Source organism: Typha latifolia, chromosome 6 (genome assembly GCF_019914945.1).
Source record: "Typha latifolia isolate L0001 chromosome 6, TyphaL0001v2, whole genome shotgun sequence".
Taxonomy (NCBI): Eukaryota; Viridiplantae; Streptophyta; class Magnoliopsida; order Poales; family Typhaceae; genus Typha; species Typha latifolia.
The window spans coordinates 11239845-11262816 of NC_133091.1; the positions used below are offsets into that span (position 1 = coordinate 11239845).

Sequence of the window (22972 nt, forward strand, 5' to 3'; positions counted from 1 at the left end):
CCGAGCTCGAGCCTAAATTGAGTTTATTATCAAGCCTTATTCAAGTCGAGTCAGACCATGACCGAGCTAAGCCAAAAATTATTTTTAAGTTGAATTAAACTTAAGTGGTTAAATATTATAAAAGTTTACTAAAGTTTAAAATTTTAAATTTTAAATTTTAACCTAGAAAATTAACCTTAAATTTTAACAAGCCCAAAGGCAACCCATTCTCAGAAGACTTGTCAGTCTCCTCGCCTCCTCTCATCGTTCTCAAGGATGCTGTCTACCGCCACGTCCGCCTCTCCGACAAGTACCTCCTTGGCTCCGACCTCGGCTACGGTGAGTTCGGTATTACTTGCCTCTACACTGACAAGTAGACCTTTGAAACCCTAGCGTGCAAATCCATCCCCAAGCCAAAGCTCCGAACAATTGATGTCGACAACGTCCACTGCGAGGTCGCCATCATGTCGTCACTCCCCGACCACCCCAACCTCATCCGCCTCAGGGCCATGTATGAGGACGCCAACGCGGTGCCCCGAAGGAGGAGGAGGACTCGAAAACAGTGGGCCAATGGATTGATGAGGAGGAGGAGGACACGGAGAGACTGAGCGAGTGAAAGGGATTGGGATTTGGGAATTAGGGTTTGTTAGTATATATATCGAGCCTATTAAGCCAAGCCTGAGCGAGTCGATTCTGGCTTAGGTTCAGCTTGAAATTAACTTCGAGCCTAAAATTGAGGCTCAGGCTTGGCTCAGCTCCAGTCAAGCCGAGCCCAAGCCCGAGCCCAAGCCAAGCCTAAACTGCTCATTTATTTTGACACCCCTACAACTACCCCAGGGTCTAACCCAATCAATTGTTAGATTAGAATTGATTAGAAAAAAAACTGTCAAAAAAAAATCTTCTTTGCAAAAGTTTCTATTCTTTTATGAGGGCCTTTTTTTTTTTTTCTTTTTTCTGTGGCAAGATCATTCACTGAGTTTGTTTGGTGGGATAAGATCTGTGCACGAGGGAGTTATCTACCTGATGGAAAGATCAACAAATGCATATTTAGTGCAATCTTTGCATCTACTTGTTATCTGGCGTTGCTAGGAAACTAGGAATGGTACAATAAGTTGGTCTAATAAATCTTTCAATAAATTTTTTTAAAAAAATTGTGAAGTAGATAGTGAGACAGAAAGCATAAGCACAAGTTGATTTTTAATCGTTAAAGGATACAATATATCATTATTGGTTTGTTTCCTAATAACTTAATTTTTTTTAGATTTAATTGAATATTTGGTAAGATATCAGTACCAAGGTCGTACAAACTTATAGCACATTGAGTTCGAAAAAATTAATCATAATAACTCATGATCCAAATGATGAGTTCAAAAAATATCTTGTAATTGTTAGTCCCAGCATCCTGCTTGATCAAAGAAGCATTTAGTTTTACTATACAAAAAATGAATCCAAACAGAGAGCATGAGCATGCATACATTGCATTTAGATAACAAATATGAAATCCATATATTGCCATTCAAACAAAACCACCATCTAGACTTACAGGACTTAACAAGTAAAGAGGTCACACTCTTTTTGTGCATAGACTTCATACATGAAATGTCAAAGGATAAAAGAAAACAAACAGAGCCAGGTAAATCCAACCAAGGAACAGAACATCTCTTGTTGTTTACAATAGCTTTGTCTCTTTGTAATAGCCAAGTGACTTGCCTTCCAGAACAGTTGCCTTGCTCATTTCCAAGAACAAGAGCAGCACATTCATATGAAGCTTTCTTTCTTCCTTCAACTTATCATCCAAAATCTTCAAAGATGACTGACAGGTTGGCCCTATACAGAAGGAAAACTCACTTAACAATGTGAATGTGAAGTATATCAGGAGTAAAAAGTATTAGAATGTAAATATATAAATTATTAATATCTTAAGTTTTTAATATGATATCAGAACTTCGAAATTATAAAGTTCAAATATAGTGACAAAAGGAAAGTAGCATACATTCACAACAAACTAATGAGATATTTACATGAAACAAAAGAGGGTTAAATAAAGGAAGTCCTACCATTTGGTTGAAGCGCCTCCATCCGGAGGTCGACGAAGAGGGTGCCGGACTCTCTTCTTCTCTGTCGACCAGTTCACCATTGGAGAGAGACCTCTCTCTCTCTCTCTCTCTCTCGTCTTCCTTGGTTTATATAACAATATGAAGGATTTAAATTTGAACTCTAGCAATACGGCGCATGAGAGGGCCTTCGTTTCATCAGTTTGCTAGAATGCGCGGCGATCGTTGGTCAAACGGTCAGTGGCAATTTGGGAAAGTCTGCGCGGGGATTTCAAAAGGTCAAGATTAAAAAGGAAATCGAGGTGCATCACCGTACAACGTCGCGTCGCTCGTCGGCGGCGGCGGTGATATCGCGCCTCTTTCTTGGTCGCCGTAATTTGAATGACAGGAATGCCCCCCAACTCATTTTTAATTACATCCAGAACTAAAGTGTACCTTCTCAGGTCCTCAACCTCGCATATATTCTTTTATTTATTTTTTATGACATTATGTTTATTACCTTAATATAATTTACTTCTTTTTTTAAAAAAAGAAAAAGTAAAATTAGGGGTAGCAATTGGATCGGATTGTAGCGTAGTAATAATTATGTGTTCTCTAATCTAGAGACAAAATTATAATTTTAAATTATTATTAAATAAATTTTTAAAAATTATGGAATAAAAAAAGAGAATAATAAATTAGTATACTAAAAAAAAGAAAAACTCTACACCGGAGTAAAAAGACTTGTTACAAAAAAAAAACTATATATTTATATTCCATATGTGAATGGGAACTTAAAGAGTTGAAGATGTAAATACTGATACCTACTAGTGGAATTGTGAGATCCATTAGTCATAAATTTATATGTAATTCTGATACCTACTAGTGGAAGATGTAAATACTTCAAAATATTTTTCATTATCTTTCTGATTTCAAGGCTGGAGGCATATACTATGGAATTTAACATAGTTAACAAAAGAGCCATAGGATCAATTAATATTGTAATTGCATTATTGAATGCTTTTGAAGAGGCATGCATGCATCACATATCTCATTTAATATTTAACACAATAATTTAATGCTTCATATCCAACGCAAAAAACCTGTGAACATGCCTCAAATCCACCTGCTAATTGTGCTTATAAATAGCACTGCCCAATGAGAGAGAGCATGAGTTAAATAGTCAATTACTATCACCTATCTTCTAAAGAAAGATCTGAGAATGACTCCCAAATTAACCAATATTCCTCCTTTCACTTGGCCTGCCAAGTGAGAACATCACTACCTACATGATGGCTCCATTCACATTCCTTTCTGCCACAGCAACCAAGGAAACAAACAAATACACTGCAATGCAATATTGAGTTAAAGAATATTTAAAAACTTTAAAAGCTCGAGCTCGATCATTTTTATATTTTATGTTCTGGATTTAAACTCAAGATCTCTGTTCTGATATCATAATAGCTCACCAACTATTAGAAAAACAGTGACTTTTATATATTCTTTTTGGCGTCTGGGAGAAAAACTGGCTCTTGCTGTGGATCTTGGAAGGGGAGGAAGAACCCTAATTCATTTAAAATGCTCCTTTACTACAGTGAACAATACGATAATTTGCAATATGATCATAACATATCAAAAAGAAGCATAAATAAGAATTAATCTGAAATTTATTATAAATGCCCTATAATATGCTAACAGTAGCTGACGGAATACAAAACAATTCATTATTTTATAAAATTAAAAATTAAGAATATGATATAGAGGATAAATTGTTATTTTTCCAGTAATACCAATTCTGGAAGTACTCGCACAACAAATAAGGGACTTAATCAGAGGGTATAAGATGAATTCCTCAATAAGAAGAGGGAAAATAAAAGAAAATAACATCACTTAATTATTAATTTACTTTTGAATTATGACCTACGGTAGTATCATCAACCACCCCATGAGTCTCGTCGCCTGAGAACAAATCCTTGCAAAGCTCACCATAGAACTTACACACCAACTCGACAAACACTGGACACTTGAGATTATCCCAACAACTCAACAACTCCTCCACATCCATCAAATCCCTCACCTTCCTCTCCTCCACAAGCATCTCCATCAAGTAACTCTCAAAGCTCATACAAGCCTCCTCTATCTCATCAGGCACTTCCAATCCACTCTCCTCCCTCCTCAGCCTCACCATCTTGATGTACGCCGGCGTCACCGGCGATGAGAACGGCGCCACGACTCTCTCGGGCTCCGATAAGCTCGGTAGCTCCCCGATCTTGTCCATCTCCTCGGATCTCATCGACATCAACGGCCAGAAGACGGCGCGAACCGACCGGAAGTTCCTTCTCCGGCGACGTCTAGGGCTCATCTTCTCCACGACTCTGTGGAGGTTTCGGAACTTGAAGGCACGTAGAGAGATGGGTCTGTGGAAGAGAGTTAGGGCTCCTTTGCATGGTGTGAAGAGAGAGCAGTTAGCATGGCTTGAGGTTGGCATATCGGATGATATTTCCTTTAGAAATTTGCAAGTTAGAAGATGTTTATATATATAACTTATAAGGAAGGTTTGGTGGTGGAATTCACGTATATGGATGGTGGTCATCATGAAGGGTACCTAATAATTAGCTAAAGAATTAATATTGTTTAATATCAAAGAACACTCCATGCACGTAGAAGTTTTAAAAACCTTTAACGTTTCTAGATCCATTATTACACCAAGTTGAAACAATTGTGAAAGTATCTATTTAGTCTTTCTCAGAATATTTCACAGGCTAGTCAATAGTTGGATTATTAAATAAGAGAAAGAAGAAGTATAGCTTTACTGTACTTATATTTCATTTGAATATGATTACATCTAAACCCAAATTGTATTTTAGTGCAGGAGAAAGAGGGAAGCATGTAAGGTATTGTGGACTATTTTAGTACACTTTTGTTTTAGTAGACAGAGAAATTGTCTAAATGATTAAATTAATTTGATCTAGTCGTAATGTTAAATTAATTTCTAATCCTAATTTTTATCTATTTAATTTATGCTAGACAATTACTCTGGCCTAATGGGCTCGATTGGTCGATAGTTTGTGGATCGTGTCAGTGACTTATCAACCCAATTGGCCGGTAATCCAGGTTGGAAAATATAAGTTCATTTAGTGACATCGTAAGATTGATTTGCTTCAACTTTTGGTTTATTTTTTATATTACTTTTTAAAATGATCCACACTATTAATTTACCAATTCTTTTGAAATAAGTGACACTTATTAATTCATCAATTATCTCAAGGGTAATATTATTTTTGCAAATGATTCAATATTTCCCTTATATTTTCTCCCTCCTTATGTCCAACCCTTGAAATTGTATAATTATTTACCATTATGACTGGAACTAACAGTTTCTATGATCATTTTTGCTAGGATTTTTCACTTTTCTCTCTCTTTATATGGTCTCTTAAAACTAGAAAGCATTCCTAAATTACCCATTCAGAGTACAATATATCATATATAGCCTCATATTAATTTATACATGGATAGAAATTAATGATTTCAATAAATTGTTAGTAAACACCATGTCTTAATTGGAATTTATGGAGGTTGATATCCACGCATATTTCTCACAAGGAGATAGAGGTATAAACTACTGCAACCATAGTCAAAGACATCATAACTAGTATAAGATTAATCTGGTGATCATATCTTCTATGGATACTTATATATGCCAACATTTCATTGCAGCTAGCTACTCATAACTCATGCATGCGAGTACTCCAAAAAACTTTGTTTACCAAACTATATCCATTAATTGCCACCAATTAATGCAATAAAGAATACTCCCATTCTGATGACGTGTTGACATTATACGTCCTATGAATCACCCAAAAATACTTCCAAAGGTGTATATATATTATTTGTATAGCTCTTTGGACTTAGTCGTTTGAATCAGACAGCAAAACCATTGGCGCACACAAAATATGGCGATATCTCGGTTCATTTTATAGCATGACATCCTCTCCTAATATCCATGGAAATTATGGGGTGCAAACAAGCCGAGCTTGAGCAAGCTGGGCACAGCTCGGCTCAGCTCAAGAGGTGAAAAAAATTTAGTTCAGCTTGAGCTCAATTTGAGCTAGAAAAGCTCAGCTCGATTTGGCTCAACTCCAGCTCGATGAGGCTTGACTCTGCTTGATGGTTCTTAGGCTTAATGGGCTTACACGGCGAATGATACTTATAAAGGCCTATTTATATTACCTAATTTTTAATATGGGACTAAACATCTAAGAGTCTATGAAAAAAAAAATAAAGAATAAATTAATAAGAGTTGTTTTAACTAACTATATTATATGTTATTTATATTTTTATTTTGGTATATTTATATATAATATCATCTCATATATTATATATCGAGTCTATTTGAGTTGAGCTCGAGTGAGGTGACTTGAGTTCGGCTTAGCTCGATTAACATTTTGAGCTCAAAAATTTAGCTCAACTCAGACTCATTTAGAGCTTGAGTCAAGCTCTAAACAAGCCAAGCTCACGAGCCTCACAAACCTCGTGAGCCGAACTTTTTTGACAGAAAAAGAAAATTGTTTTAGTCTAAACCATGCACAAGAAGTTAAACGGATAAATAAAAGTATAGTGGGTGAAGTAAAATTAGGCCTAACTCTATGGACCTAAAATATAATTTCTCCTAAAAAAAATCTGGTTCCACTTGTTCGTAAATTCAAACCAAGTGATTCAAAGTCTAAGCTGACTTCTTTTATGTTGTCGACTTATTTGAGCAAACTAAGCACCAAATATTCATAAAATATTCAGAAGTAGAACTTATCCTAATATAATTAATAACTAGAGGAATTAACTCATTCAAGTAATGTAATGTCATCACAATGGCTTAGTCCTCAGGTTGTTAAAATAGCTTATATTGTTAATTTGAATATTTTTATATTCGAATCCTAGCAATATTGGTTTAATTAATGTTGTATGAATGTTTTATTGCTAGATTCTCACGCGGTCAAGATTGTTGAAAATTTTTAAATCTGGGAAAAGCCTCAAGTTTTAGGGAACTAATTCAACAATTTCGTAGCTTGATAGACTTTTTCTTTGTTTGATGAAACAATTCATCCTATCAATGGCGTTACAATTCGCATAAGGATAACATCTCCACGTACATGACGACGCAAAAATTAAGCCTAAACACGAAATCCTTGTTCTTCTTTTAAACCCCAAACTCTCCATTCCTCTTCTTTTCCATTGACCTCCTACTGCTTTCTTCTTCTTCTTCTTCTTCTTCTTCTCCTCCTCCTCTCTCTTCCTCGCATCTTAAACAACCATGGCGTTTCATAACAAGACTAGCTTTGTTGTTACTACCTTTCTCGTCCTCTTATTGGTCTTCTCTCATCAATCGACTGCGAGGTCACTAGGCTATGATCACACGCCATGCGATACGACGAAGAAGACGACGATGAAGAGCGAGAAGTTCGTCGCCAGAGATACGCCACTATCGTTATATTCTTTTGCGAGAGGCAACATACCACCTTCTGGTCCGAGTGGAGGAACTAATGGTGACGAGAACTAAGTGGGAAGATCATTCAAGTTTGCTATAATATTGCTTGATTTGTTGATCGATCCTCAATTACCTATACACACGTTATACGTATTTATATGTTTCTTATTCTTTTACACCCCCTGGTGGAATTTTCTTGATTGATTTGGAATTCTAGACCATTAACTGATGAGATTTCACAGATTGATTTCAATGGGTTTCAGTTTGTATGATAAAATCTGATAATTTGAGGTCAGATTGTAATGGAATTTGTAAGCTATATTGTGGTCTCATTGTTGTTATCAATCACCATCTTAACTTCTACTCCGCCATATCAAAGCCAATATTAATTGCACTTGGCTTAATGATCTTTAATTTTTTACACACAGTGATCTACACCATTAATTCATCAATTATCTCTTTGACAAATGACTCAATCCAGCAGTTGAGACTAGAGATTGTATGATAATTTATTAATAATACGGAGTTATATGAGGGTAAAATGTTTCTTTTAATGGCCAGAATTGTGCTATTCACCCATTTAGCCTCATATTTCTCTGCTTCCACATTCGGAAGAGCTTGTATAAAAATTTAGAGAAATTTATTAGGAAACAATTTAAGCTTTAGTTTTGAGTTAAATATACTTAAACTATCACCATTTTTCTATGTATAGAGTAAATTATTTATTTTTACCACATAGATCTTTGAACTAAGGAGTTTATGAGAATATTTTTCTTTTAAGTTCAGGATATGTATATAAAAAATAATAATAGTTTAGAAGGTTTAAATATAATTAACTCTTATTTTTATTTTGCTTTTAATGCCATAAAAATAATATGTTATAAATTTTCCTAACGGATAATTATCATAGAAATAAGTTCAGTTAGTTATAGATTGAAAATAATCTTAAGGTCTTTGAATAATTTATTTTAGGTTTAACATAAAAGTAACAAGGGAATCGATCAAATTAGGGATATTTGAGTTATATTATCTTTTATTTTTAAAAGTAGAAAATATTTTCTATTTCGCGAGATGTTGTTAATGAAAATTAATTCAGGAGATTTTGAGGCATTAAAAGAAAATTATCCATAGAGTAGAGTGAATGTTTATAAAAATAAAAGGTATACTATTTTTTTTTAACTTAATTAACTCATTGGATTTGTTCACTAGAATCATCTAAAAAAAGTTGCGAAACCATGGACGCAGACCAATCTTAGCCACCAGGCATGCACGCAACTAATTAATTAATAAATCAAATTCAAATTCAAATTCAAATTCAATTTTAATTCGGTGACTAGACCTGGAATACTAAATGGGGAAAGGAAATCTAGGACATAAAAAGAATAATAAAGTATTAAGATAAATTTTTTTTAAAATACCATCCGATCTAATTTAATGAGTATAATAGTTTTATAGTAAAAGTAAATACCATATTCTAGCCTGTTACCGCCCCCCTAGCCCATTAGATATTGGGCTTAGATTGAGTATAATGACTTTAACATAATGAATTAAATATAAAAAATATTATATTATATCGGGCGGAGTTTAATGGACTTATATGAAGATTAATTTTTACATAGATCCATAAATTAATTTTTGTTATATGTCCTAAACTTTAGACTTAGCTCACGTGACAATCATGCATGAGTACATTAGATATGAAACGACCTAGATGCCCTCCTCTTCCATCCTCCTCTTCCATCCTCCTCAACTTTCCTCTCATCCTCCTCTTATCTCCATCACCATTGTTGTCTCTCTCCTCCGCTCTCAGCTACCACCTCCTCCTCCGAACGACTCCCTCCACCGCCACCATCGTCCCTTGGCTCTACTATTGCTACCTCTGCTTCTCCCTCGACCTTCTTTTCTCCTCCCTTCTCTACTCTCTTTTGAACCTACTGTCACTTCCTCAATTCCCTTATCCATTCCCCTGAGCCCTCTAACCCTGCCCTTCTTTCCCACCTCCTTATGGATCTCTGCTCCCTTTGCTTCGAGCCCAACACTCTGTCGTTTCTCCAACCTCATTGCGACATTCTCCGGTGCCGGCAACTTTCGCTTCCTTGTCGGCCTCACATGGGACCAAAGGTAGAAAATAAACGATAGGAGTATAATAGTCACTAGATGTATTATGTACTATTGTTTGTTGTTTTACTTAGATTCGCAATTTAGAAGGATACGTAGGAGTCTCCGTGAAAATAAGGTATAGTTAAAGAGATGTAAGTATAGTTAACCCTATTTATAATTTTAGTAATACCATAAAAATATTAACTACAACATTTAGTTACAAATTATAAATGAAGAACTCATGAATAGAACATTAAATTTTTTTTTCTTTTCCTTTCTCCGAGTTACAAAGTTTATCCTATAAATAGTACTACATGACTATGACAAATTCTTTTTTATATATATAATCGAGTAGACACAATTGATATATTGACACGTATTAAGTAGAAATAGTGTGTTCAAAGTTCAAACCCACCTTCACGAGATTCTCCCCCCAAACCTAATTCCAACCCAAGACTACTAGGATAAGGTCTCCACCTAATGACGATAACCCAAGTAATGCTGTACAATTTCATGTCAACTACTTAGTAACAATGCACATAGACCTTCCATTTAATTAATACAAGTAAAATTTCAAATTACCCCCATTTAGTTATTCTTAGATCAAATTATTCTTTTAGATTTTTTATTTATTTATATCAATCTGTAATTTAGACTAATATAAAACTATTAAATTTTCTATTCAAACGTTAATTACTACAACACCCCTATAGCAAATATGAATCTTCCATCTATATGGTTAAGATGATTAAAATTTATTCCATTTAAAAAAAAAATGTACATTGTGATAGTTATATGATATCTTAGTTTTTTATGCTTGCAATTTTAGTTCAGAGAAGATGGAAAATATTGGAAATATATTTTAAATATATTTTTTTATTTGTTTGGATGGAAAAAGTAGCAGTTGAGGGGTAGATTAATTTTATGCATGACTCAGGGGTAAATTTGTACTTATATCGATATTTTGAAGTCAACGAAGAATTCTCCGGCCCATCTTCCTCGTTGAAATGGCCAACCCAAGCTACCTTGATCCCCAAGCTTCACAACCCTCTCCTTTGCATAACCTCTAGCCTTCTTCTTCTTCGTAGTCTTCTTCTTCTTCTCGCTCATCTTCTTCTTATTCGTCTTCTTCGTCGTTTTCTTCTTCTTCTTCTTCGCATATCAACAAGCAATGGCGTTTCGCAACAAGGCTAGCTTCGTCGTTGCTACCTTTCTCATGCTTTTGTTGGTCGTCTCTCTTCAATCCACAGCTAGGCCATTAAATACGACGAGGTCGACGACGACGGCGACGATGACGACGGAGGGCGAGAAGGTTGCGGCGAGCCATGCGCCGCTCTTCTTCCATTCTTTTGCGAGAGGCAAAATTCCACCTTCTGGCCCAAGTGGAGGAACCAACGGTGACAACAACTAAGTGTATATAAATTAATTGCTTGGATTATTCCTAATTACATACTTATATACACACACACACACGTTATATCTATTTATCTATGTATATAAATTTGTGGCTTATTCGTTATTCTTTTTATTATGAGTGCAATTTGTAAGTCATGTAAATATAGCAGACTGAGATATAGTAATATAGGAATTTGATGGTTTGTGTTGTCGATATTTTTACTTGTGTCACTTTATTTATTTATAAATATATTTAAACTGAAACTATTCAATACATTTTTAAACGCATCTAAAATAATACATATCGCTTTTGAAATTATAAAGATATGATAAAAATATATATTTATTCAACATATATTATTATTTTATATTTAATTAATATTGTTTTAAATACGTTGGAAAGTTTATCGAATTCCACTACAATTTTATCTCTAATAAATATCTTAATTTAAATTTGACATGTGATCTGATAATTAGAGGTTGCACTTTAATGTGATACAAATAAAATAACAAAGGATGAAGTAAGATATAATTTTCTCTTTTATTTAATTAATTTTTTTATTCGAGTTAAGTCAAGAGGGAGAATGGGCCGCTACTAGGACACGTTTATTCGAGTTGCTGATTAAATTAATGTTATCGCGTTTATTATTTTCACATCATATCATAATTGATTCATCCTTAGATATTAAATGTAACAAATGGTTTGTAAGCACCATGTCTTAGAATTAATTAAAATTATATACAGAAATATTTTTTAAAGAGAACGTGATATCAACTACTGCAACAACAGTCAAACTATTAACTGGTAGAAGATTTGGAAAAATATTTAATCCTTGGACGACTTAGAATGCAACTCCCAAGAATTTGCTTATTTAATCTATATATTTTCACATCATGTCAGAATTTATTAATATTGGCGGATAACAACATATATAATTAATTCCAACATTAAACCAACGTTATCTATTAATTGCCTACTTGTGGAGAAAGAAATCTTGGGCATATCAATTAGAAGTTCGAACCCAATGTCGAACATATGATGTCAGTGCTCTTAAATTATCAAATAACGGTAATTTTTATATATTATATTTTTAATATTATTTTTACTTTTTTGTTGAAATATTTTGATAAGTATAAAAATAAATTTAATTTAAATGGCTGAAATTTTATATTTTCTAATAGAAATGAACATGACTGAATTTAAACTCATAATCTCTGAGTATAATATCATATTAACTCAATAAAAAATAATAAAGTTTTAAATCTGAATGCCTTTTTGGTTAATAAATAAAAAATTAACTCCTAATTTTAAGTTAAACTATTATATAAGAAAACTTTTTTTTCTATCTTTCTAATAAATTTGTAAGACCATAATTTATATATTCATATAGTCAAACACATAAAAATGAATGTCAACCTATACGTCAGTGATATATATATATATATATATATATATATATATATATATATATATATATATATATTTATCAAGAAAACAGTCTATCTTTAGTTTTATTATTCTTCACATATTATTATATCGATATCTCTTATTTAACTCTTGTATTTTACTTTTCACAATTTTAAAAATAATATATTTTTAGTTTCTTCACAGATAGGTATCTTATAAATAAGTTAAATTAATTATAGATATAAAATAATTTTAATACCCTTGAATAAGTTTTAAGATTTAGATACAATTAAAACCAAAAAAAAATTATTAAAATTACGGGTATTTTAGATATACTAAAATATTACTTTTTTTATTTTTAAGAATAATTTATTTTATTAGTTGTTGTTAAGTGAAAACCATCGACACAAAGTAATGTTAGCCACAAAGTCATGCACGCAATTAATTAATAAATTAAGTTTAAATTCAAATAAAATTTTAATTCCGCGTCAAAGGCTGGAAAAAATAAACGCGTGAATGGATATCTCTATCCAGGAACAATATTTAATACCAAGACATCCTCTATCAATATCCACGGACATAAAAAGAATAATAAAGTATTAAAAAAAAGAATCAAGTAGTACGAGGCCTTTCAAAGAGAAAGATTAATTCTTAATTTTTAGGTCAACCATTATGGAAATATATATATATTTTTCTAATAACTTGGCGAGCACGTAGGTTATTCATACGTCTGGATAAGAAAGAGCTTTATCCGATACAAACACGCCAACTATTTAACAGCATATAGTAAAACTGCAAATAAAAATTTCTTATTCTAAAAGATTCAACCTATCAATTCCATTTGACGGTGTAACCAATAGTCTTGCCATCTTGGACATTCCTTCTTCTCCAAGATACACGCTTTCTAAGAAAATGAAGAGAGTTGACTTTGTGTACAGGTGAATCTCCCGAAAGTCAACAAAGAAAAAGAGAAAGAAAACTCTCCGACATGAGTTGTAGTTGGAGACAGCTGCAGCTTGATGAAATGTCACTTAGCAGTCGATCACCTTCACCTTCACCTTCGTAGATTCTTTCCCTTTTACCCCTTATTTTTTCTCTTTTTTCTTTGGTTTAGAAAGTACTTGCTAATACCAATCTTTCTATTCCATTTTTTCCTTTACACTTAATTAACAGGTTAACGCGCGTTTATCCAACAATACACCTGGATTAACTTGAACTCTAACTACATGACGACCTAATTAACCCTATAAACACCAAAAAAATACCAAGTAAATGCTATATATATATATAGATATAGATATCGTGTCTACTACTCTTAAAGAAAGCACAGAGGCATTCCTTTTTAATGAATCATATCGATGTCTTGAAGTCAAACTGCGAAGTTTCTAACCCATCTTCCTGCTAAAATGGTCAACCCAAGCTAGCTAGCAGCTTAAATCTCAACCCTCTCCCTCCCATTAACCTCTTGCGTGCCTCCTTCTCCTTCAATTCTCCTCTCTTCTTCACATCATAAAAGCCATGGCGTTTCTTAACAAGCCTATCTTGGTCGTTGGTACCTTTCTGATAATGCTCTTATTGGTCTTCTCGCATCAATCCACTGCCAGGCCATTAGGCTACGATCATAAGCCAAGCACACCATGTGAGACGGCGAAGACGACGACGACGACGACGGTGGAGAGCGAGAAGTTTGCGACGAGCCGTGCGCCGCTCTTGTTCCATTCTCTTGCGAGAGGCAACATACCACCTTCTGGGCCAAGTGGAGGAACCAACGCTAACAACAACTAAGTGGAAAGATAATTATACTTTGTTACTGTTAATTGCTTGGGTCATAGATTTACATAGCTATATATACACAGGTTATATGTACACATATTTGTTGCTTATTCTTATTCTTTTTCGGTGACTCTAAATTGGCAGTCATATGTAAATATAACACAGGGGGAGAAATAGTAGCAACTTTTATTCATTTTGTAATCTGATACTTCGAAACTATACAATGGAAATGTACTTACTTTACAGGGAAATTTACATGAGTTTGCCGAACTTTAAGTAATCTTTGTGTATTTTTAACTTCACTTGACCCTTAATTGTCTAAAACTCTTAAATTCTTATGCCTAAAATTACAATACCTAGTGAGATTTCGTTTGTATTAGTTTGCTCCTCTGCGATTTAGACTAATATAAAATTATTAATTTTTATCCAAAAAAACAAGTAAAATAATATTAGAGAGAAATTATCTTTCTCCTTCTAAAAGTTACTTACTATGTCTTACTTTTTAATTTTAAAATAAAACATCACAAAACTCTTCTATCTTCTCATAATATATCTAGATTATGGAAAAAGATTTAATTATTTTAACAAACTTTACTCAAATAATAAGATTATTAATATTATACGGGTATTATACTAATCTACCCAAATATACCTCCTGTTAACGATGGAGTTTTTCCCCCCTCACCTCATCGTCCTCTTCCCATGGCAAGCCTTTGGCCAAATACTTAGGCTCTGGTGGCCACCTCGTCTCCTTCCTCTACTCCCTGAAACGTCCCACTCCTCCCCCACTTCCCTCCTCCGCTTCGGCGCCGAGTGCTCCACCGACCTCCGCCACTCCCAGACCCACCTCCTCCATAAATGCAGATGCCGACGACTTTAATGGAGTGTGAGGTCTATTCAAAGTAGAGAATCGAGGCAGAATCATAAAAAAAAAAGAATCTTTCAATGTAGCAAGAAAAGAAACCTTCGATCTCCATTTTCACGGGTAGAGTTACTTGATACTTTCTCTTCGAATTGTACAGTGAGACCTAAAAGAGCTTCTATTGAAGGTCTAATCACCATCTAATCAAAGAGATGAGAGTGAGAATCTTTTTTTATTGACCATTACTTTTTAGTCATAGTTTATATGACTAAATTAAGCTAAGAAAATATAATATTTAATCATGAACTAAGTTGACTCGTAACATAATTATTAATTTTTATGTGATATAAAAAATGTGTTGGTTATTAGACGAGAAAAATATCTTTTCAACTTTTATGTTATTAGGACAAAGATATTATTATTAAATAAAATTAATCAGCTAAAGTTTTAAAATATATTAAAAATAAGCCGCTTTTGTAAGGAAAAAATAATTTTCTTAAATAGTTGCGAGCTTATGCGCATATAAGCCTACAAACACTTGTCGTTGTGGACTTGTGTTTCATATTAAAAATAATGCTCATTGCTGCTCTATAGGATTGTAAGCCTACAACTATTATTTGCTACTTAATTTTTTTTTTTCTCTTTCAAAAGTTGTAGGTTTGTAAGTTCATCTGTAATCCTACTATAAGAAATAGCTTCGATTGAAAGTCTAATGGCATCTAATCAAAGAGATGAAAGAGAGAGAATCTCATTGACCAAGAGGTCTAAATTTTTTTGGGTCAATCTTGGATCATCTGCATTCCCATTTTTGAAAGGTGGTGGGTTATTGGGGGCGAAGAAGATTTAGAGAAGGCTCGAGAGTTCTCACGTCCTCCTCCTAAGACCAGAAGCACGAGTCCAACCTTTCAACCACCGACATTTTGAGAGCTTCTGACATGCATGGCTTTCTTCCTTAGATTCATTCCACTCTTGCTCCCATTCCCAAGTCGACCCATTCGGTGGGTTCTCGACGCACTGCGGCTGGAGATCGATCATAGAAAGGAAAGAGGAAAGCACACCTGTAACAATAAGTAAGGGAAAATATATTATTTCTATCTTCTCTCCAACGGCTGAGTAAATAGTTACACTAATATAATAAGTGCTTAAATTAAAAAATATAGAAAATTTATTTAAAATTGAGCTAAGTCATAGAAAGTAAAATGTAATTTTCACTATTACGTAATTGTTATGCTCTATATTCGTTGTATTTCTGTTTATGTTCAACACGTTATCTTTTGATGTAACGTCGATTGAAATGAGAAGAGTTTAGCTTTAGCAGATCTCTCATGAATATGGCGTCGCATAGATATATTCAGTTAAAAATTAAGAACATTCTCTATTGTGCAACTTGTGTTGGTGTTGGGTTGGTGTTTTTTGAGATATTAAAAGAAAAATATAGGGAAGGAATTATAAATATTCATATGATAGAATGTGAATGATAATAATATTATATTAAAATACAAATAAATCTATGACACATGGTTGGCCCGCTATCAAAGTGCACGCGAGTTAGATTCGTTTTCATGTGAGGAGGATCTCGAAACATGTATATGAGGAGCTCAATATTTTAGGAGAACATATGGTATTCTAAATACATTTTAGGCGACTTAAAAGTCTATGAGTAGTATAATTATTATAATGATAATTATTTTATGCTATTATTTTATTTTATGATATGCATATGGGTGACCTATTTCATTCATGGTAGACCTATATATGTAAACACCTGTGACATATGTAAACCTCGATAATATTATTATAAATAATGTGATAAGAGACTTTATATTATTATTTTTAAGTAGTTGAGTCCTATTTTTATAGTGCCGTCTACTTACTCAACTTGAGATTAAAGGAAAAGAGTTTTATATAGTACTTATATTATTATCGGCCTGCATTTAAAGTCGCTTAGCATGTGTATCATTTAATAGTTCACACTACCTTGTATGAATACGAAATATTTAATGACGGTAGAAAAATAATTGTAAGATATGAGTTACAGCTTTAGCAGTAACTAATAATATAGGCTAGGGTGTCAATTTGAGTTGTGTGCTTGTGATTCCACTCTATGTGTTGATTCTACTATATGCGATGATAATAAATATGTGAATATGAGCTTACGACTGAAGTCCTTAGTCTGATGATGATAAATAGCTAATCATATGCAACAACACTAATGTATAAATAATATTATTGCTAAATGTATAACTAAATGTATATCTCTCCTTGATATTTGTGAGGATCTATATGAACATATTTGTTATATGATTTATAACTTTGTGTAAACATATATGTTATATGATTTTATAACTTTGTAGGTATTTAACATGTAGATTAAGAATTTGATTGAAGTTAAGACACGTGTTATAACTAAATATGTATTTATATATAATCGCATCAGTTATGTGTTATTATTATGCCATTTATATATGAATGCATTATGATGTTCATCTCACATTTATATTCACTCTTAGATTATTTGGACTGTACTTAGACCGTGTGTTTATTATATTTTTGTAGAATATATTTTTTTTAAATTATGTTATTTTTAAGAGGTTGTAGCCCTACATGGGTTTTGTTTTATTATTATTATTATTATTTATGAACATGTATTTTAAGAGACTTATTGCCGCCTATAAAACTGTGTATTTTAGATTATATATTTTTTATATTATTTATACTTCCTTTTTTGATATACATTGTGGACCAATAAGTCATATATATATATATATATATATATACTAGGTGAGGAGGGGTGTACAAATAAAAACAAAATATTGAATGTACTTGATAAACTTCTATGATGTTTCGTGTCGGATGGGAAGACTAGTTTTATTTTATGGGTTCAAACCCATAAATCTCATTAGAGACATGAAAAGGATTAGGCCAAAGTTAGCCACCAAATTTCCAATTAAAGTTATCTAAACATATAGTTTAGAAGCCCAAGGCCTCTTAATTGATTCCAAACCCCGCGAAGTGCATCGTGATTTACCCGTGATCAGACTACTTGGTGCATCGCGATTCGCTCGTGATTGAGTCGATCTCGGTGAATCAATCATGAAACACGAATTAAGTGATTCATCCGATTCAGAGCATGGAGGAGGACAACGAAACAAACCCTAATAGTAATTTTCCCCGGCAGGATGTAGAAGTTAGATATCAATTTGTAAAACAACCTTGTGAATCTTTTGTTTCTTTCCCATGGTGATGCATGTATCAGAGACTGTCTGAACTCCTTGGAGAAGGATACTCCAAAACCTCCATCAATCACCTCCTTGACTTGTGAGTGCCAAAATATGTCCTACTTGGCTCAGATCCATGGAGGATCTAAGAGTTGGATTCTACTTCACTGGATAATATTATTGGACCGACCTCTTGGCTAACTTCTTGTTGTTTTCTGGACCCAGTTTTGAGAAACTTATGCATCAGAGTATATGACATCTATTAAGGATCAATCTACACCCAACTCCATGTTCATGCAACCATTCTTGAGAACTAGTTAATGGAAATCCAAGGGTTATGTCAATACTACTACCGCCATTGTTGGTCCGTTATTTAACAAGTTAAATTTCTATAGTAATATGGTACCAGAGCTAGATTTTTCGGATGTCAAAGGTTTAAATATCATCGGAGCAGAAGCTTTTAAAACAGTTGGTGAGTTAATAAAACCAAAGAAAACCTATAGAAACTAGTTAATTAAGACTGCAACGCAATTGGGTGGTTCTAACTTCCACAAAAGAGATTTGGATCCAGTGCAGAGGCCAATTCCCTGAGTGGTCAGGGAAGAGGGAAATGGTCCAAAGTTGATATGTACCCCCCTAAAGGGAAGTGTTATGAGATGTGGCATCTTTCTCGGCCCCCACGGCTCACATGCAAAGCAACACCTTTTCTTGTGTTCTTAATGATACTCACTCTTCCAGAATTAATGGTGATGCTGCCCTCCAGATGCCTAACCTTCTTCTCTTTGCTGTAAAGCTTTAGCCTTTTGAGAGAAAAAAAGGAAATAAGTGTATTGTATCAATGAGACTGCCCTTAATTTATAAGGCAAAGGCAATGGATGAGATATGTCAGAATAACTTATCCAATACCCTTTAGATTTATTCTCACACCATTCTAAAGAGAACCACTTTTCTAAAGGGCTTATCATGGCATTTATCTTAGGATGTAAAAAGTGATGTAGTTTAATAGTGTTTAACATTGGAAGTATCACTCAAACATTAAGCATGACAGAGTACGACAAAGGTGTATACAGAATCCCCTTTTCTCGTTTGGCATTTATCTCCAAGTTTTTCCTTGGGAGTTCCAATTTCTAATACTAATATTCTATGTTACTCCAATAGTTCATGGTTTGTTACTTTCATAGGACTGTGAGAATTTGGTTTTATTATATTACCATGTGCTATTTGTATTAAAGAAAACAATTTCTTAAATTTTGGTAATGGTAAGATTGAGTTTTTGAAATAAGATGCATATCTTATAAAATACATACAATTTATATAAGAATGCACATAAGAGCTTATTATGCAAATGCCTTCGCTAGCATATAATTTATTGCTAATACTATCTAAAATGTAACACTATACACTCTTCTAAAAGGATGAAGATTGTAATATTTTTAATTAGTTCAGAAGGCAAAATCATACACTTTTAGAAGAGTTTGATGCTTGCTTATTCTTCCTCTTTAAAAGGGTTTCCCACTTATCACCATCGGTGAGTTTTCTCTCGTCCCCTCTCCTAGCTCGAGTGGCTAAAGGAGAAGGAATTTTCTTCTCCTAGTCGTCTCTTCACTATCCTCTCCCTTTTCCTCTCCTTTTTTTTTTGTCTAAGCCTCCCTCTCTTCTCCTATTTCTTCTTCCCTCAATTTCTTCTTCATCCACATCTCTCTCACCGCCGTTGTCATCCTAGCTACCGCCTTCATATATCCCCTCCTTCGTCCATCACTGCCTTCTTATACCTTGCTACCACCGTCGCGTTCCCTGCCCTCCACAACCTCCTTCGCTCCCGCTAATTCCATTCCATTGTTGGCCTCTTTCTCGTGATGCGTATACCCCTTCCCATTTCCTTTCCCTCAACGTCTTCTCTTACTTCATCCTCTTATCTGTCACTGACCTTTATGAGCAAGCTCTCTCCTTCCTCCCACTCATATCGAATGCCCGTGTTGTTCCAGACCTCACTCTATTCCACCCTCATCCTCCTTTCCCTATGCCTTAACTACTCCTCCAAAGCCCTCTTCTCCAACCTTTGTGCATCAACATTCCCTCAGATCTCAAGCCTTCAATCCTAACTTTGCTAGGGTGGGATGAAATTGTCGGTGGCTTTTTAGTGGTCGTTAAGTTTCTAATTTATTTATTTATTCTATTTTCTATAAGGCCATTGTAATTACACTGGTTCAAGATCCCTGGCGGTCGTAATGAATAGCTAGACACTGATGTTTATGATTTGGGGCTGTCTTTATCTGTTTATCAAGCTTATAAATTTGTTTGGAATTAATAAAATTACCGGTCTACGGACTTTTACCATAAAAAAGAGTTAACAGCCAAATTGAATGCCTTTATTTTTCAGAGGAACAATGTGATATTAAGTCATTGTAGGTGAAATCAATTCCATTGACATCTAAGGAGACCAGTAATTTCTTACTACTTCACGAACACTAACATTTATGGAATGTTAGGCTTGGAATGCAACAAGGTGTCTCAATCAATGTTACATGATGGACGTTATACCTGACCTACAAATTTCTACTGTTTGTTAGGATAGCTCCTTAATATAGATACCTGTGATCATCCACTAGATCTTGTTATTTATGGCGAGTGCTTAGAAATGGAATAGGATCTAGACAGATTACAATGTTTGGTCTCAATCATTATGTTTTGCTCTCAAGCTCTCTCCAGTTCTCCTTAGACCCCACCACAAACTTAGAATGCAAGCCTCTTTATTTTTGTCCAACCGTCCCCCAGAGAGAGAGATATCTTTTGAGCGTTTATGGTGTTCTTCAATTCCAAACCAAGAGAAAAACCTCTACACATATCTTCTCATCATCATTTCCAACCATAGTCTTTGTATTAGAGACAGAGACAGAGACAGAGACAGAGAGAGAGAGAGTAGCGAGAGTTGTTAGATGGGCAACCATAAGTTTAAAGTATCTGACATGCTACCAAACTCATGGTTCTACAAGCTCATGGCAATGAGAACAGCTGCTGGAAGTCCAAGAATCTCAGAATCCATCAAGAGGGGAAGCCAGCTTGCCACAACACCAAGGCCACTTCCACCACCCAACCAAGCCTGCATACCTAACAGAGCTTCCTACTACTTCACAAGCAAAGAAAGAGTACACAATCCAAAGACCTTAGACACCCATTTTCCACTAGACCCACAAAGGAAATCCAAGCAGAGAGAGGCAACAAGAACAAGTCCAATACTACAGCCTCCTACCAAGTTAGTCTCATCGGTTTTCGGCAATTATAGTCCGCGAGAGACCTTGATGCCGACCGACGCACCGTATGATCACGATGTGTACACCGAAGATGATCACGAACGATGTAAACCTGTCGTCGAACAGCAATTCGACGTGATCACCGACGACGGTAGCAGCAGCTCTTCTAATCAGTTTGATGCATTTGATCTCTTTAAAGCAATGCCAGAGCTCAAACTTAGACCAATTCTTACAAAACCAATCAAAGAAGAGGTTGATGTGATCAGGAGTCCATCCAGGAGACTAGTGACAGGGGTTCACAGAGTTAAGACGCGGATGATCCAAGCTTACAGAAGTAAAAAAGAAGCAGGGCTGAAGGCAAAATCACAAGGGAGCAAGGTGCTGTTCCAGAGCTTACTGGTTGTGAAGTCATCTACAGATCCAGAGAAAGACTTCATGGAGAGTATGATCGAGATGATCGTCGAAAACAACATCCGAGCATCGAAAGATTTGGAGGAGCTACTGGCTTGCTACCTCTCATTGAATTCTAGTGAGTATCATGAAGTTATCATCAAGGTGTTTGAGAAAATCTGGTTGTCTCAATGACAGCAGATAGTGATCACTTTGGTGTTTGTGAAGTACTAATATATTTTCATATACTATATCTTCATGTGTGTTTGGATCAAGATTTAAGTTCTCTGTGTTCATCTAACTTTGATTTTTGCTACTGAACCAATTAGTTTGTTCAAAAGCATCATTTCCACATGCACATCTCTACAACTCCAATTGATGGCCCACTATGTATTTCTTCTTTGACATAAAGGCCTCTCTACCTTCTTTTAAGATTTGAACAGATTACAAAAAAAGTACCATCGATATGGACAGGTGGTTTTACTAGCCCATGTACCAATTAGTTTGTATAATTTAGATTTATTCTGACTCTTTTCTTAAGAGATTTGGCCTAATTATTCTATCTACATATTAGTTTATAATTTTATAATCTATTAATATATATATATTAAGTTCTGTTGCACTTCAACTTAGAAGCATACAAATATACAACCTTCTTGTCCTATTGCACTACATATCTGAGCCAATTCTATCCAAGGTGAATGGGGTGAGAACCAAAACAGCATGCACACATACACACATCCTTATTCACTTTTGCTCAAATACTACAAAGAGGACCAGAATCCCTTTATTTCCTATTTGTCTCTACCTTCACATAAGTCACCAAAATGAGGTAGATATCCATCCAATGTCCCGTCCCATTCATACCATCAATTTTATATTTTTCAGAATACAATCCAAAGCAAACTCAAGATACATATATCTAAAGGAAAACAATGTAAGATGGAGCTGGCTTCTTATGGTACAGATCTAGCAGTATCTGAAAAAGAGGGTCTGAACAAGATAAAAGGAAGTGGGGGTTGCTTTTAGAAGCCTTGGAGGCTACCATTCAAAGATTGTAGGGTCTGAACTCCTGCTTGTA

At 34.5% G+C, this 22972-nt stretch overlaps 1 protein-coding gene across 1 annotated transcript; it reads left to right on the top strand.

Annotated features, from left to right (window-relative positions):
* The first annotated feature begins 20897 nt into the window (after window positions 1–20897).
* LOC140790957 (transcription repressor OFP3-like) lies at window positions 20898–22192 on the top strand. Its single transcript, XM_073141279.1, has one exon. The coding sequence runs from the start codon at window positions 21187–21189 to the stop codon at window positions 22084–22086; it is 900 nt and encodes a 299-aa protein (XP_072997380.1). The 5' UTR covers window positions 20898–21186; the 3' UTR covers window positions 22087–22192.
* The last annotated feature ends 780 nt before the right edge of the window (window positions 22193–22972 follow it).

Excerpts from the sequence above, each read along its gene's own strand:
- LOC140790957 (XM_073141279.1), top strand. The coding sequence starts at position 21,187 with ATGGGCAACCATAAGTTTAAAGTATCTGACATGCTACCAAACTCATGG.